The 15,570-nt window shown below is 27.1% G+C and overlaps 2 protein-coding genes across 2 annotated transcripts; one reads left to right on the forward strand and one right to left on the reverse strand.

The window, feature by feature from the left end:
* Window positions 1-830: 830 nt before the first annotated feature.
* On the forward strand, window positions 831-4,109 carry LOC130675197 (uncharacterized protein F58A4.6). The gene is made up of 3 exons (XM_057480739.1): window positions 831-1,358; window positions 1,516-1,630; window positions 1,810-4,109. Exons 1-3 carry the CDS (start codon window positions 1,021-1,023, stop codon window positions 2,074-2,076), a joined length of 720 nt encoding a protein of 239 aa, XP_057336722.1. The 5' UTR covers window positions 831-1,020; the 3' UTR covers window positions 2,077-4,109.
* LOC130675195 (bleomycin hydrolase) lies at window positions 3,670-15,340 on the reverse strand. The gene is made up of 4 exons (XM_057480737.1): window positions 15,178-15,340; window positions 10,146-10,456; window positions 5,788-6,615; window positions 3,670-4,109 (listed from the first exon to the last, which is right to left on the reverse strand). The coding sequence occupies exons 1-4, from the start codon at window positions 15,185-15,187 to the stop codon at window positions 3,894-3,896; spliced, it is 1,365 nt and encodes a 454-aa protein (XP_057336720.1). The 5' UTR covers window positions 15,188-15,340; the 3' UTR covers window positions 3,670-3,893.
* Between the last annotated feature and the right edge of the window lie 230 nt (window positions 15,341-15,570).

Genomic DNA, 15,570 nt, shown 5'->3' on the forward strand with positions numbered 1-15,570 from the left:
GAGTGTTAAAAGAGGCGCGAAAATTTAAAATTTAAATATTATTTGTATATAATTTATAGTAATTTTAAAATTTTAAATTAATTAATTAAATAAACAAAGCGAAATGTAAATAAAATACAGATATTTTTACCATTAAATACAGATATTATTAAAATTAAATATAAAAATTTATAAAAATTATAATCCCCAATCTTCAAGACTTAAACTGCCTAAAAATAACAATTTATCAAGATGATCTGTAGATAATCGGTTTCGGTCATCAGTTTTTATATTTCCAGCAGTAGAAAAGAGACGCTCACACGGCACAGAAGTTCCAACGACGCACAAATACTCAGTCGCAACTTTATATAAATTTGGATAGCTAGGCTGTAATAATTTCCAATGTTTTAAAGGGTTCTCAGTTCTTGAAATGACAGGTTGACTCAAATACTGTTTTAATTCAAAAGTTAATCCGTCCATGTTGTTTTTTGCCGCACCTGTTCTCTTCACAATAAAATGAATATAACCTTGAACCTGAGTTATCTTAAAAATAAAATAATATATAATAATTATTCAATTAATAATTATATTATATAATTATTCTTTAAGTAAATCAAATACTTACGTTCAACTGTTGTAACACCAATCATATTAGCGGCATTCATAATTAGAACAATTTCGATTTAAACTCCAATAAAATAACCCCGTGATAATGACAGTGTCGATACTTTCGATAGTTGTAAATTTTATATCGAGTATCGATATATCGTGTTCAAAAAATATCGATAGAAAACATCGATATTTTAGAAAAAAAATATCGATAGTTGAAATATCGATAGATATCGCCCATCCCTACAAGGTAACCTTGGGAAAAACATGTAAGATTTTGTGTTGAGCAACCCTGGATTTCAGATGTTATATAAAAAAAAACAGACATTGGTATTATTTAGTATAACCTGTCGCAGTAAAATATGATTATCTATAGAAAAAGTATAGTTATTGGATTAGATTTTTATATTATTAGTACCTGATAATCAAAAAATGGATACTTATTTAGTAATCTATACCCGTAAAATAATCTATGATTATCTAATAATATCTTCCGACCGTGTTATTGATTATACAAAAACTCATCAGAAATATCATGATTTTTCCGAACGAGCATCAACAAAAATTACTGTAGTGCCAATGAATAAAAAAGGTTTCAGTGCTTATACAGCATCAGGATATGTTACACTAATGAAAAATTCTTCAGTATATCGTTTATCAGCTTTAAAACTCTTAAACGACTTGATATCACAGATAATATCTACTGATTCCAAGCCTATCGTTCTCATGAAATTAAAAATGCCCCAGAGGCAGTTTCTAGATTATACATGGTAAATATTTGTATTAACAGTACGTGTCTTAAAAATTTTATGTTTTTTTGTCACACTACATCAGTATCTCTAAATCTTGCCTCTAGAAATTACATGAGATTAAGATGCTTTACGCACCGAAGTGTCCATATAAGGGTTAAGAATGTTTTATTTATAGGAATAATATCATAACTACTATGGTATTAGAAAGGCGAGAAATAAATTATGCTATGTCCTGGCTATCAACATTAGGCGGTGCATTTTCCGCTATGGGAGATCAATTTTGTCACTGTGTAAGAAAGTAAAAAATAGTTTATCCTTGATTGAAAAAAACGATTAGAAATGATTCAAAACAATTCAATTTTTATACAATATAGATATACATTCATCATCGAATAAATCGTTTTGTTTAATCAGGGATTTATGTTATCCAATGGATAGAAGAATAATGGTGAATAAATATGTTTCACAGGCTCACATTGCAGGAAAAATTTCAATTCATCAATTTAAATTGGCACTCCGTTTAGATGATCCATCTTTAATTGCCCGTTGTAAATTATATGTATGTTTGAGTCTTATACAACAACTAAAATATGATTGGCCAAGAAAAATAATTCCTGAAATTTACGAATATTCAATAACAAGTAAAGATGTGTGTTTAGGAAGAATGTGTCAAGGAATATGGGCAAAACTTAAATATGTTTATCGTTTAAAGAAAAAATCAAAAACTAAAAATTAATAAATATAAATATAAATATATACTTGAAAATATTCTCAACTACTGGAATGGCGCATTTTTGACAATTAGCTCATGGAAATATCGAACTTTCACTAATGGCAACAATATGAATGATGGTAGTTACGAAAAATACGTAATTAAATAAATTTAAATTTAATTTTTCTATTAAAAATTAAATTTAATGAAAATTAATACATATTAAAGTATGTCTATGTATTGTATACGTATTATATATTAACAACGCTGCATTGAACGAGGGATTTGTAAATAAACTTCCGATTATAAAATCGGAGCTTGAAAAGTAAAATTTGTCTTGTTAAAAAAATTTCATAAATTTTAGGTCAACCTAAGACATCAGACATGGACAGACATGATCATGACTAATTTCAGGCCTGACCATACATGAACAGTAGGGTGGCCCAAAAAAACCGACTATTTTTTTTTCGAGTCTCTTATGAAAATTCGTTGGTTTATGATGTTATAAGAAGCCTCTCCGAAAATCAGCTCGATAAAGAATTTTCAAGAGGTCATTCACGAATTTTGAAAATATCAAACATGATTGAAATTCGGATTTTTTATTTCTAAATTTTTTCTTTCTCGTTGCACCAATAGTTTATATTTGTAAAATCATGACTATGCTTAAAATTTCAGCCCAAAATTTAAATATTTAAACAGTGCTCAAGAATTTCGAATATTAACTGATAATATGTCACTAATAGTTTGAATTAGTTTTTATAACTCAATTATTGTCATTTCACTTAAGTATAACTTTTGCATAACACAAAATATACAGGACAGTCTTAAACAATAAAATTTGGTAAGTTTTGAATAAGCGAAAAAACCTAAAAATTGAATTAAAAAACACATAAGTATGTAAATAACTTATTATTTTTATTTCTCGGATTATATTTTCATTCATTGTTATGCAAATTGATGGTGAGAAAATCGAGAAGCTTTATTATTAATATTCAAGGGTCGCTCGAAAACGTCCAAGACAGCACTTCCAAATACTTGAGCGAGGTACAAATATTTAAATTTTGGGCTGAAATTTTAAGCATAGTCTTGATTTTACAAGTATAAACTATTGGTGCCACGAGAAAGAAAAAATTTAGAAATAAAAAATCCGAATTTCAATCATGTTTGATATTTTCAAAATTCGTGAATGATCTCTTGAAAATTCTTTATCGAGCTGATTTTCGGAGAGGCTTCTTATAACATCATAAACCAACGAATTTTCATAAGAGACTTGAAAAAAAAATAGTCGGTTTTTTTGGGCCACTCTAGTGAACAGGAATGATCATGTCTGAACATTTTTTCCCGGGTCGGTAAAAATAAAATGATTTTTTTTGGATTTAAAATATTTCGCAAAAACGCAAAATTTTTTATCTGGACATGATCCAGTGATACCATTTTATACGCGTGAGCAAATTCATCACGAAATCGATTTTTTCTGGTCAAAAAGCAACTTTTTTATTCTAATTCATTTTATTTTGCTCCTCATAACTTTGGTTATGAAGGATATCAATTTTCAGGTGTATTATCCTAAGAGTCAAATTTAGTTTCATAATTTTTAAATAGAAGTAGTTTTTTAAATTTGAGTGAAAAATAATAAAATGAAATATTTATTTGAAACTTTCTTATGATTATAAATGTTCGTGCGAATCAAGAATTCTTGTATTAGTTTACATTGCAAATAAAAAAAAACAATCTTATCAAATATAAGTAGACATATGTATAAATATGTTAGAGAAAAAAATTATGTATATGAAAATTGAATTTCATGGCGAAGTATGAAATAGCGCAGATAGTGAGATATATCATTGAGCCAAAGTCCCCATTGGATCCCAGGCTGGTAAAATAACAGGGTCTTGCTCAAATACTGCCAATACTTCCGCAGGTACAAATTTTTTATCTACAACTATTTCGAACACGAACTCCAAGAACCATTCAGCAGTCATTGCGATGTAACCTTTTTCACCACGTTCTTCTCCCCATGAATTTTCTACTCGTAATTTTGTTGGTTTCTCGTCACTCTGTAAAGTAAAAAAAAAATATATATAATCATATTTTTTATCTAGTATGTGAATTGTATGTCCCATCAAAGAGTCCAAAGATTAATTAGTACAATTTTTCATAAGTGAAATTTAGTGGACAATTTTGTTTCGTTATTGAAGAGATTAATGGTACAAGGATACAAAAAAAATTTAAAAACCTCCTGACCCTGCGGGCCAGCCCCAAAACCTAAGCTCTTCGAGCTCAAAAAATGGTTAGATCGACACAACACATATCACTGCAAAAAAATAGTTTTCGTCCGATGATATCTTTGGAACGAATGAACCGATTTAGGCGTTCTTGGTGGCAATCGAAAAAGCTCACCAAAACTCAGAATCGGGCAAGTGGTTTATGAGTAATGAGCAAAAAACCTAACAAAAAAAAAATGTTTAGTTTTTATTTTTCGTATCACTTGTAAACTACGTGTCCAATCGACTCCAAAATCTAACCAATTTCAAGTCTTGGTGAGCTTTTTCGATTGCTACCAAGAATGTTCAAATCGGTTGATTCGTTCCAAAAATATCGTCGGACAAAAAAAGGCAGATGAGTAGCGAGTAAACGCGCCTTAAAGAAAGTCGGCATTCCTTCCTTATTCATTGCAGCTTGAACATTATCTGTAAACGCGTGCTATTCTGACCCTGTTTAGAAAATCTCATAAAACCTAATAGATTCTCATAAATTCCCATAGAGATTTTATAAGAATGAATGAGTTCTATGAGAGATGCTATAGTTAAAGTATAGGACCTTATACATACAGCTATAAGAATCTATCGGATTTTTTAAGCAGGGGAGATATTGTAATTTGTGTTGTTAAATAAAATATTACATATACTGTATTTAACAATCTATCATAAATAAATTACACTTCCCTTTTTTTGAAAATTTGCAATTTTCATTGCCGGAAGTTAAAAAAACTTATGAGTTATTTGGAATAAAGTCAATATCAAATTATGTGATAATTCAATAATCAAATGGAAATAAAATTATTATGAAGTGTCTGATAAAATTTTTGTTCCACATGTAAAAGAAAATTTTTTTTTCATCGAATACCCATGATCCAGTTGCCTATTTTATAGAAGAATATATGTTTTCAACTTGGAAATATATTTAATGAAGGAATTCAGAATATAAAATAAATATCCATTTTTATATTGAATAACTATGATCAAAAACAATGTACCAAGTTATTATCAGAAGCTTTTTCAAATTAGTCATTGTTTTTTTACTTTCTGAAAATGAATTAATGAAATTACTGTTTTGCAGTGAATATTTATTTATTGCTAGTGATAAGCCCTGGCAGAATCGAATTACGGCAAATACCGTATTTTACTGAAAATTTGCCACATTTTACGGTAATCTGTGGTACAAATACAGCAATATAGGTAGAATACAGCAAATTACGGTAATTTATGTTACCACCAAATACCGTATTTAACCGCAATCCTTTCGAATACTTTAAATTACCATAATTTACAGTATTTTACCGTAATTCGGATCCACTAGGGAGTATACGACCATTTGAATTAACGACATACTCCTCACTAGTAAATACTGAATAATTACTATTTGTACTATTTTAAACTTAAGAAAGTAGGTAGGTAATCTTTAGACAATTCAATACTGAACACCCATTAACGGAACAAAAAAAAAATTACTTACATCAAATGAGACTCCAGTAAAAACCATAGCATGTGTCATAGAAGATTCTCCATAAATAAGTCTATCTGCTTTAGATAATCCCATTTGAGCGTCTATTCCAAACAAAGAATTTATATCATGTGCATTGATACTATGAAAGCCTTGTTTAGAAGCGAAACGTTTGATAACTTCACAACCAAACCACACAGCTTCATTTTGTTTAATACTTCTCGCAGTAAGTGATAATAATAATTCAGCTGGTTGGTTATTGTATAATGTTTTACGACCACCCATCACATTTCCTAAACAAGCTACTGAGTAAAGATGACCAAAAGGATGGCTTGGCCTTGGATCCGTTACTAGGCATACTTTTTCGTCAACATTGAAAATCGGTTTGACATATTTTTTATAAAAATCTAAGCCAGTTATTGGCCCAATACAATGATAATTTTTAGTTTTATCATAGTATTCCCAAGTTATTGATTGTGATGGTATACCTAAACAAATACCAACAATACGATATACTATATTTAATTGCTCAAGAATTTTTTTCTCAATAGCATCATCAGATGCTTCGTCAGTAACCAAAATTCTTAATTCCTTAGCAAATTCTCTCAATTTGCTTGTTAAAATAAAATTCATACGCGATGTTGATTCACTAGTCCATGATTCAGGAAAACATGACTTTGGTACTAAACCATATCGATTAATTAAATTGCAAATCATATCCCATTGGCCACCATCACATGTTGGATCATGAAGCAAAAATGATACTAAACGATCTTCAACTTTTTCACCTTGTTTCGCAGTTTTGACAATATTATGTAAAAAATAGTTGCATCGTTCAATCTTAAAAAAAAAAAATTTAATATATAAAATCAAATATTATCAACTCCTAAAGTTTATATTATATTATTGAGGCCCATAATCTTGATAATTGTTTGTAATTATTGACTTATGTAGTCGTTAAGACCCAGCAAACTATGACCCTGAAGTTAGCCGACATCCGACATTTTTAAAATTAAAAATTCCCTAACTTGAGGAAAAAAAACTTTTTTTGCATTTAAAAAAAATACTCGTGTTTATTTTTTCAAAATTAAGACGATTATTTTTTTAGTTTAGTAAAAAAATAATTATCTTCGCCATAATTCAAAAATTAAATTTTAAATCATTTATTTCTAAGTTCTAAATTGATACGAAAATCAAAAGCTTGCTCTGTTTACCTACCATTTTTAGAAATCTACACGAGTATTTTTTTATTTTTTCGATTATCAATTCTAATTCCTGAAGTTAGCCGACATCAGACATTTTTTAATTAAAAAATTCTCTAACTTTTGAAAAAAAATTTTTTTTTTAAATTGAAAAAAATACTCGTGTTTATTTTTCCGTAATTTAAACGAGTAATTTTTCAAATATAAATGAATATATATATATTAGTTATAATTCAAAAACTAACATTTCAATCATGTATTTTTTTATTATAGATTAATATAAAAATTAAAAGTTTGCTCCACTTATTTATTATTTTTCGAAATCTACACGTGTATTTTTTTATTTTTAAAATTTAAAATTTTAATTTCTGAAATTAGCCGATATGTGGCATTTTTTAATTGTTTACTAAAAATTGAATACTAAATATATTTTATGTAAGTTATACTTTTAAAATTTGTTACCTGGGTTAAATTATAGTATAACTTAACATTAGAATGTAAGAAAACTATTAATGAAATTGATACTTCTATTATAAAAGTTTATTATTATAAATATTAATTATCTAAAAATAAATTGAGACTTTTTTTTGTTGTATTTGTTTATGATTTTAAAATAAATACTATAAATGTTAATTTTCAAACTATAACTTCACGGAAAAAAAAAAAATAGGTGCTACAACAGGACAAAATCCTGTTGCAGCGACAATATTTTCATGTTGTAGCAACAGGAAACAACCTGTGGTAGCAACAGGATTTTGTCCTGTTGCAGCACCTATTTTTTTTTTTTTTTCCGTGAAGTTATAGTTTGAAAATTAACATTTATAGTATTTATTTTAAAATCATAAACAAATACAACAAAAAAAAGTCTCAATTTATTTTTAGATAATTAATATTTATAATAATAAACTTTTATAATAGAAGTATTAATTTCATTAATAGTTTTCTTACATTCTAATGTTACGTTATACTATAATTTAACCCAGGTAACAAATTTTAAAAGTATAACTTACATAAAATATATTTAGTATTCAATTTTTAGTAAACAATTAAAAAATGCCACATATCGGCTAATTTTAGAAATTAAAATTTTAAATTTTAAAAATAAAAAAATACACGTGTAGATTTCGAAAAATAATAAATAAGTGGAGCAAACTTTTAATTTTTATATTAATCTATAATAAAAAAATACATGATTGAAATGTTAGTTTTTGAATTATAACTAATATATATATATTCATTTATATTTGAAAAATTACTCGTTTAAATTACGGAAAAATAAACACGAGTATTTTTTTCAATTTAAAAAAAAAATTTTTTTTCAAAAGTTAGAGAATTTTTTAATTAAAAAATGTCTGATGTCGGCTAACTTCAGGAATTAGAATTGATAATCGAAAAAATAAAAAAATACTCGTGTAGATTTCTAAAAATGGTAGGTAAACAGAGCAAGCTTTTGATTTTCGTATCAATTTAGAACTTAGAAATAAATGATTTAAAATTTAATTTTTGAATTATGGCGAAGATAATTATTTTTTTACTAAACTAAAAAAATAATCGTCTTAATTTTGAAAAAATAAACACGAGTATTTTTTTTAAATGCAAAAAAAGTTTTTTTTCCTCAAGTTAGGGAATTTTTAATTTTAAAAATGTCGGATGTCGGCTAACTTCAGGGTCATAGCAAACTAGTTTAATTACACTCTAAGAAAAAAAATTTTGCGAATTCAAGTAAATACATTTACTGGATGGTAATTTTTGTGAATTAAGTAAATATATTTTCAGACTAAATGTATATTTAATTCTTTGAAGTAAACATCATCATTAATACGGTCCAAAGATCTAATAAGATATATTTACTCGAAGCAAGTTATCCTGACTTGATTTAAGTACACAATTATGTGTTTTCAGTAATTGATTTTTTTAACGTTAATACTTCAGTTACTTGATACGATGTCATTAAACTGTATGCACCGAAAAAAATGTCAGTTAAACCAACGATAGAATTTCTCTCGCCGTTTCGAAATTTTCCAGCTGGAAATTCCAGTGGTTCCGACACTCGGTGGCAGACGAAACGGTGAAAATATGAAATTGAGGTCACTCCAGACATGCTCGAATTTTTTCCAGAGGGGTAAAATATACTCAGAATTTTTCTCACCGTTTCAAAATTTTCCAGCAGTGCCGTGCCTGCACAAAAAAATGCCGCTTTTTAACTGATGGATTTCAATCGCGTTTTCAGAGTGGTTTCACCGCGGTCTCACAGTGTCGTTAAAACCGCAAGATGTATGTTAAAAAATGAGCGAAATCAAAGAGAGTCTTTTAAAAAAATCGGTGGCTTAGTATGGAATGTAAACCGAGAAAAATCATGCCAAAAATGCGATAAATCAAGTATAAGCCAAAATTAAGGGACATAGATAAATAATCAAAGTAGTGAAAAGGGGAATCATGTAAGCCTGTAACATCTAAGCGATTGTGGAAACAATGAATGTTATAATATTTCAAATGTAATTTTTACTTTTCAACAATTTGTTCAACAAGGGTTATGAGATATTTTCGGCTAAGTTTTTTCTCGGAAACAAAATCTCTAAATACAAACTACAGACTGCATATTGATGCATTACTGTCTAATCTAGAGAAGTGCGCTCTAAGTTTTTAATAATATTTGTTTGTTTAAAAGAGAAATTCGGTCAAAGTTCCTGATTACTGTATTAGTGGAACAAAAATAATACCGTTCGCCCTCTTAGATGAGAGAGAGAAAAAAGTAAGAACCCCTGTTAATTTAAGTGATTTATTAGAAACAAAACAATATTTACTTGTTACGATGAAAATATTCGAACTTAACATAAGTATAACAATATTCTATTTAAATAATTACATAATAAAATCAAGTTAAATTTCCTTCCCAGAAGTATAACTGTTCTCACCTCAAAGAATTATAATATTATATCAGAAATTAATGTGGAACAAATTAACACTTTTTTAAACTATTCATAGTTGCAATAAAATTTTGTTACGAATCAAGTAAAGTCATTCACTTGATCCAATGAAATTTTCCATTGCTACTATACGATTAACATAGTTACGTGAATACAATAGCATTTACTTGAAACTCCAAATTATTTTTCTCAGTAAGTGGCGGAATAAATTTAATTTCAAGAGGAAAAAAATTTTACTTACTTTATCCCAGAAGAATAAATAAGGTTGACTAAATTCAAATTCTTCTAAATTGTATTGCTTCACAAATGGAATCCTGATGACATTCAATGTTGCAAAAATCCAACATCTTCCAGAATTTTTTTGATTTGTCACTGGCTTAACTTCCGAAACTTTATGTTGAAATACATGATTTGTTTGTTCAATATTTGATCTTGAAATACAACATTCTAATGGATCATTTTTTGTACACACATTTTGGGCTAATATATTTTTTTTATCTTCATTAAAATTCTTTTGAAATTCATCTAATATTTTGGGAGTTAATATTCCAGCTGTGGAAGAAATGAGAAAAATAATAAAAATCACCCTTACTAATGTTAATTTTTTTTTTTCATATTGACTATTTGTAGAATTTCTATAGACTGTAATCTGTTATATTTTTAGAGTTAAAACGTGAAGAAATAGATTTTCGATAGATTTTATAAAAAAAAATCGCCCTCGCAGAATTGCCCTAACGGTATTTTCCTAGTATTATTACGGTATACCCACGTTATCAATGCAGTATGTTTGTGAAATTTTAATACCGTATTAATATCGTAAATATATTGTGTTGATACCAAATTTATATAGGGCCCTTTATATAGGGCCGGGAAAAAATGATTTTGTCTAATTATATATAATTATATATAAGACCTTATATATAATTAGATCTAAAAATTGGCCAGGTCTAATTATATATAATTTATATATAATTATATATAGGTTATATATGATTATATACAATACGTTATATATAATTAGATCTGAAAATTGGCCAGGTCTAATTATATATAATCATATATAAGTTATATATACTCATATATAATTAGATATGATTATGTATAATACATATATATCATATCGCATCAAAACCAAATCTATTATTGAGCATGTAATTCCTATAAAAGAAAATGATAGGAGAATGCTGATTAATTATTCCAATGTTAAAATATTAACACAACTCATAAGAGTTGAAAATTATGTATGCAAAAAACCAAACACTTTAAAAACTGTTTGGTAACTGGGTATTATTAACTATACATAAGTTTATTACTTTTTTAACAGACTGAAAAATATAATGTAACGCTTCGTAAATATTTTAAAATTATAATTTATAGTAAAATTGTAATCATTATTTCTATAAATATACACCTAAAACTATAATGCATTTAAAGAGTATTGATTATTAAATATCAATAAAGACCATAGAGCATCTAATATATTAAATAAGAAAAACTAAATATTAAATATATTCTATAAATAAAATATTAAGTTATATATATATATATATATATATATATATATATATATATATATATATATATATATATATATATATATATATATATATATATATATATATACATATATATATAGATATAGATATAGATAAATAATTAATTTATATTTGATTAGATATAGATCTAAAGATCTAAAATATAATAAAAATTACTATATATGGGTCTATATAGGTCAGGTCTAATCAGATCTAATCATATATAGACCCATGTATAACTATATATGGGTATATACTATTATATATATTCCATATACAATCATATATAATTAGGCAAAATCATTTTGTCCCGGGATATAATTAGATCTAATTATATATAAGGCTATATATACTTATATATAGGTCTATATATAACCATATATATTCTATATATAATCATATATAATTAGGCAAAATCATTTTTTTCCCGGTATAATTAGGTCTAATTATATATAAGGCTATATATACTTATATATAGGTCTATATATAACCATATATATTCTATATATAATCATATATAATTAGGCAAAATCGTTTTTTTCCCGGTATAATTAGGTCGAATTATATATAAGACTATATATACTTATATATAGGCCTATATATAACCATATATAATTATATATAATACCATATATAATTATATATATTCCCTATATAATCATATATAATTATATATAATTAGGCAAAATCATTTTTTCCCGGGGGACTATACTGTATTTGTACGATGATTATACTCCCTTTAAGAAGTTTTTATGCTGTACTTAAACGTTGGTTACACTGTATGTATACGGCTGCTGTACCTCATTTACGAAGTAGTTACACGATATTCATACAATGTTCGCACCGTATTTATACGGTGTTTATGCCGTATAAATATGGTGGTTATGCCGCATTTATGCGGTGATTGTGCCACATTTATAGGTGATTATGCCGTCTCACTCTTACTAGCTGAAAAATACTTTTCACATCTTTCAGTTTTATTAACAAGCAATTTTCAGATTCTATAACAGATACAATGTGTCTTACTACTACTTGCATTCTTAAATGACTCGATGCGATCATCTTTTCACTGTTTTCTGCTTTCAAGTGTTCCATAAAAAAATACAGTTTATTTTCACTTTAAAAAAAAACGTTTTTCAAAAAAATTTCTCTCGTATTAAAAAATAAACTCTTGAAGCTGGTAAAAATTTTTCAATTTAAACATAAAAATTCGTTGACTTGAGGAAAAAAAATTTTGATTCAAGATGAAAATTTCAAGATAATTATTTACTTGGTACAGGAAAACTTTGGTTTTCCGAATCGTTAAAATAAAATTTCTTGAATCATGAATTTTTTTCTTGATTCGAGTTAACTGTTTTTTCTATGTAACGATAATTCGCAAGATCATCAGATAATTTTGAAATACATTTAGGATCAATATTGCTAACTGCAATTATTTTATGATACAAAAATTATAAAACCTCTGCAATTTATACATGTTTAAACACTGCAGTGTTCATGTATACATAACTTTAGTTAACAAAAAAAAAATGGTCTTTGGACGATACGATAGAAATTCGTTTCAGAAAAAATGCCGACAATTGGTGGTATCGACATTTTGTCAATTTTTTTTTTTTTTCTTCAATTTTTAACGTAAAAGACTTAAGAGAAAACTTTGTTGAGAGAAGAATTTCGCTGAAACTATTTTATCATTTTTTATCCTACCAAAGACATTTTTCTGAATTTTTTACCCAACCCAAAAAAAGTTACAAATTTTTGAAAAAACCCGCTCTTTTTTTTTTTAAATTGCTATAACTTTCTCAAAAATTAATTTTTCGGCAATTTTTTTTTTCAAAATTTGTGTTTTTAAATGGAGTTTTCAGAAAAAAATACAAAAAGTTTTTCGGAAGTCACGATATATGAAATATTTCATTTTTTTCAATAAAACGGTTATTTTTTCGAAGTCCGAAACCTTCGATTCTCAATTTTTTTGTCTAAAAAGAAACTTCAACCTAAAGCTAAATTTTTTACAGCTTTTAGATATTGACAAGCCGCGTCGAAAGCCACCTTGACGATCAAAATCGATTTGTCCGTTCAAAAGTTGAAGATATTTACATATACGTACGTACATACATACATACATTCGGTCATCATCTTGAAATTAGTCAGGATAGCTTCCTAGAACCTCAAAACGTCAAGATTTCTTAGAAATTCGATTTTCGAAAATCGGACTGAGACCAATAATTTACCGAGTTTTTGAAATTTCCAATTTTCTTTGCGGGAAGTTAAAAATAATTTTTTTTTATGTATTCCTTCTGTATCTTAGAATCCATTTGATCGATCGAATTGGATCATTTCTATACTACAAATGAATCACTTATTTCACGCAATTAAACCACTCGAATATATATTATCTCTTTCTTACAATTAAATATTTATTTGGCCATGTCCAAATATACGATATCTTTGGCTCAAATAAATTTTAGTTGTGTCAAATAAATCTTTTTTTTAGTTTTTAATGCATTAACCATAAAGAAAATTTAAGAATCACTTGTGTTTTCTAATTATTTTGGATTATTTAAATTTTCATAGTGCACGGCAAGACATAACTCGAAGAGTTCGAAAAAAAATCAGGCATTACACTGTATTTTGAGTTCAAAGAGTTCAAAAATATATTCACAATAATGTTTTTAAGCTGGTAGAGCTCGAAACAGCGGGAAGTTTTGGGGTTGGCCCGCAGAGTCAACTGTTTTCTAGAGTTTCATTCATCTTGTTGCACAGAGTTCTATTTTCTACATTAAATACACCTATAAATAATGAAGTCGAAATTTCCAGGGATCAATTTTTATCTATCGGAAATTTTGTTCTCTTCAAGACTTTTTCATAATATGTAAGCTACAGATAGTTTCCGAGTTATTTTCAAAATACTGCGACCTTCCTTTTACATATCGGTAGTAAAGAAACGGCTGTATCTCAATCGACTTTTCAAATTCCTCAAAACTTTTTATAAATAGATTTTTTGATAATTTTAATCGGATCTTTTTCTCCTCAATAATCCGACGTATACCTTTAGTGTTTAAAATCCGGGTGAACGAATCGTTCTAGTACTCCTGACTAAGAAAAGTTATTTCAAATGATTCAAAACAGTTTGAAATGATTTTAAGGCTGGGCCGTGCTAAACGAATTTTTTAATTTTACTTTTCTTTTAATTTATTAATCAATTGTTATTACAGAAATTTTTATAGCTTCCGAAAAAATGTGAAAGACAAACTTTTTCGGAAGGTTTTCATCATTTGAGTGACGTAATAATTCAAAACGTAATTAGAAAAGTAAAATTCGAAAATTCGGTTAGTACTGTCGACCCTTAAACAATTTAAATCGACTAATATATAGATATACATTTAGCATGGATTAAATTATTTTTTTTTAATCAGGGACGTTAAAATGTTTCTTGTACTTTATTATCTTCCGTTATTAACAAAAAATTTTTCGTAATTATTGTTAATCTTACTTTGATCATTACTTCAAAAGAGTGCGTTGACGCATAACAAATGAAAAAAAAAATTTTTTTTAAGAGTGTTAAATGCTGAGGCTAAACATATGCCTTACAAAACATTCGTTACATTTATAAAAAAATGAATCAAATAAATCTAATACATTCCAATATTTGTTTAATTGTTTATTCAGATTGCTATCATAATTCATTCAATAGCCTTAATTATTATGGTAAAATAAATAAAAGATAATAAAATAACTTACGAATATCCATAATAAAGGATCAATTCAATGAAAAAAAAAATAAACGAGCTGAATTACTTGAACTCGAAAAAATAACCAGAAGTGTCGTTCCTAAGCACAAATTATATACCTATGTTTATATATATATATCTTATTCATTTCGCTGTTTCATGATTTGTAGGGAGATGGCTGTTGATTTTAGTACTATGATACTTTTCTGAAATTATCTGTTGTCATGTCTTAAAAGGAAACTAGATGCAACGCAGACGCCATCTCCCGGACATTAGGTGGTTCGGTGTTACGCGGGATGTCAGTTCGAAAAGCTTATTGACTTTCAATCGACTATTATTATTATTATTATTATTATTATTATTATTATTATTGTTATTATTATCGACCGATAGACTCATTTAC

This window comes from Microplitis mediator, chromosome 9, assembly GCF_029852145.1.
Source record: "Microplitis mediator isolate UGA2020A chromosome 9, iyMicMedi2.1, whole genome shotgun sequence".
NCBI classification, from domain to species: domain Eukaryota; kingdom Metazoa; phylum Arthropoda; class Insecta; order Hymenoptera; family Braconidae; genus Microplitis; species Microplitis mediator.

What these genes read in the sequence shown, in the direction of transcription:
- LOC130675197 (XM_057480739.1), top strand. Translation starts at nt 1,021, where the DNA reads ATGGATACTTATTTAGTAATCTATACCCGTAAAATAATCTATGATTAT. An exon ending in CAGTTTCTAGATTATACATG is followed by an intron (nt 1,359 to 1,515) that starts GTAAATATTTGT and finishes TTTTATTTATAG; the next exon opens with GAATAATATCATAACTACTA. An exon ending in GAGATCAATTTTGTCACTGT is followed by an intron (nt 1,631 to 1,809) that starts GTAAGAAAGTAA and finishes TATGTTTCACAG; the next exon opens with GCTCACATTGCAGGAAAAAT.
- LOC130675195 (XM_057480737.1), bottom strand. An exon ending in ATTTATTCTTCTGGGATAAA is followed by an intron (nt 6,616 to 10,145) that starts GTAAGTAAAATT and finishes TTTTTTTTTAAG; the next exon opens with ATTGAACGATGCAACTATTT. An exon ending in TTACTGGAGTCTCATTTGAT is followed by an intron (nt 4,110 to 5,787) that starts GTAAGTAATTTT and finishes TTTACTTTACAG; the next exon opens with AGTGACGAGAAACCAACAAA.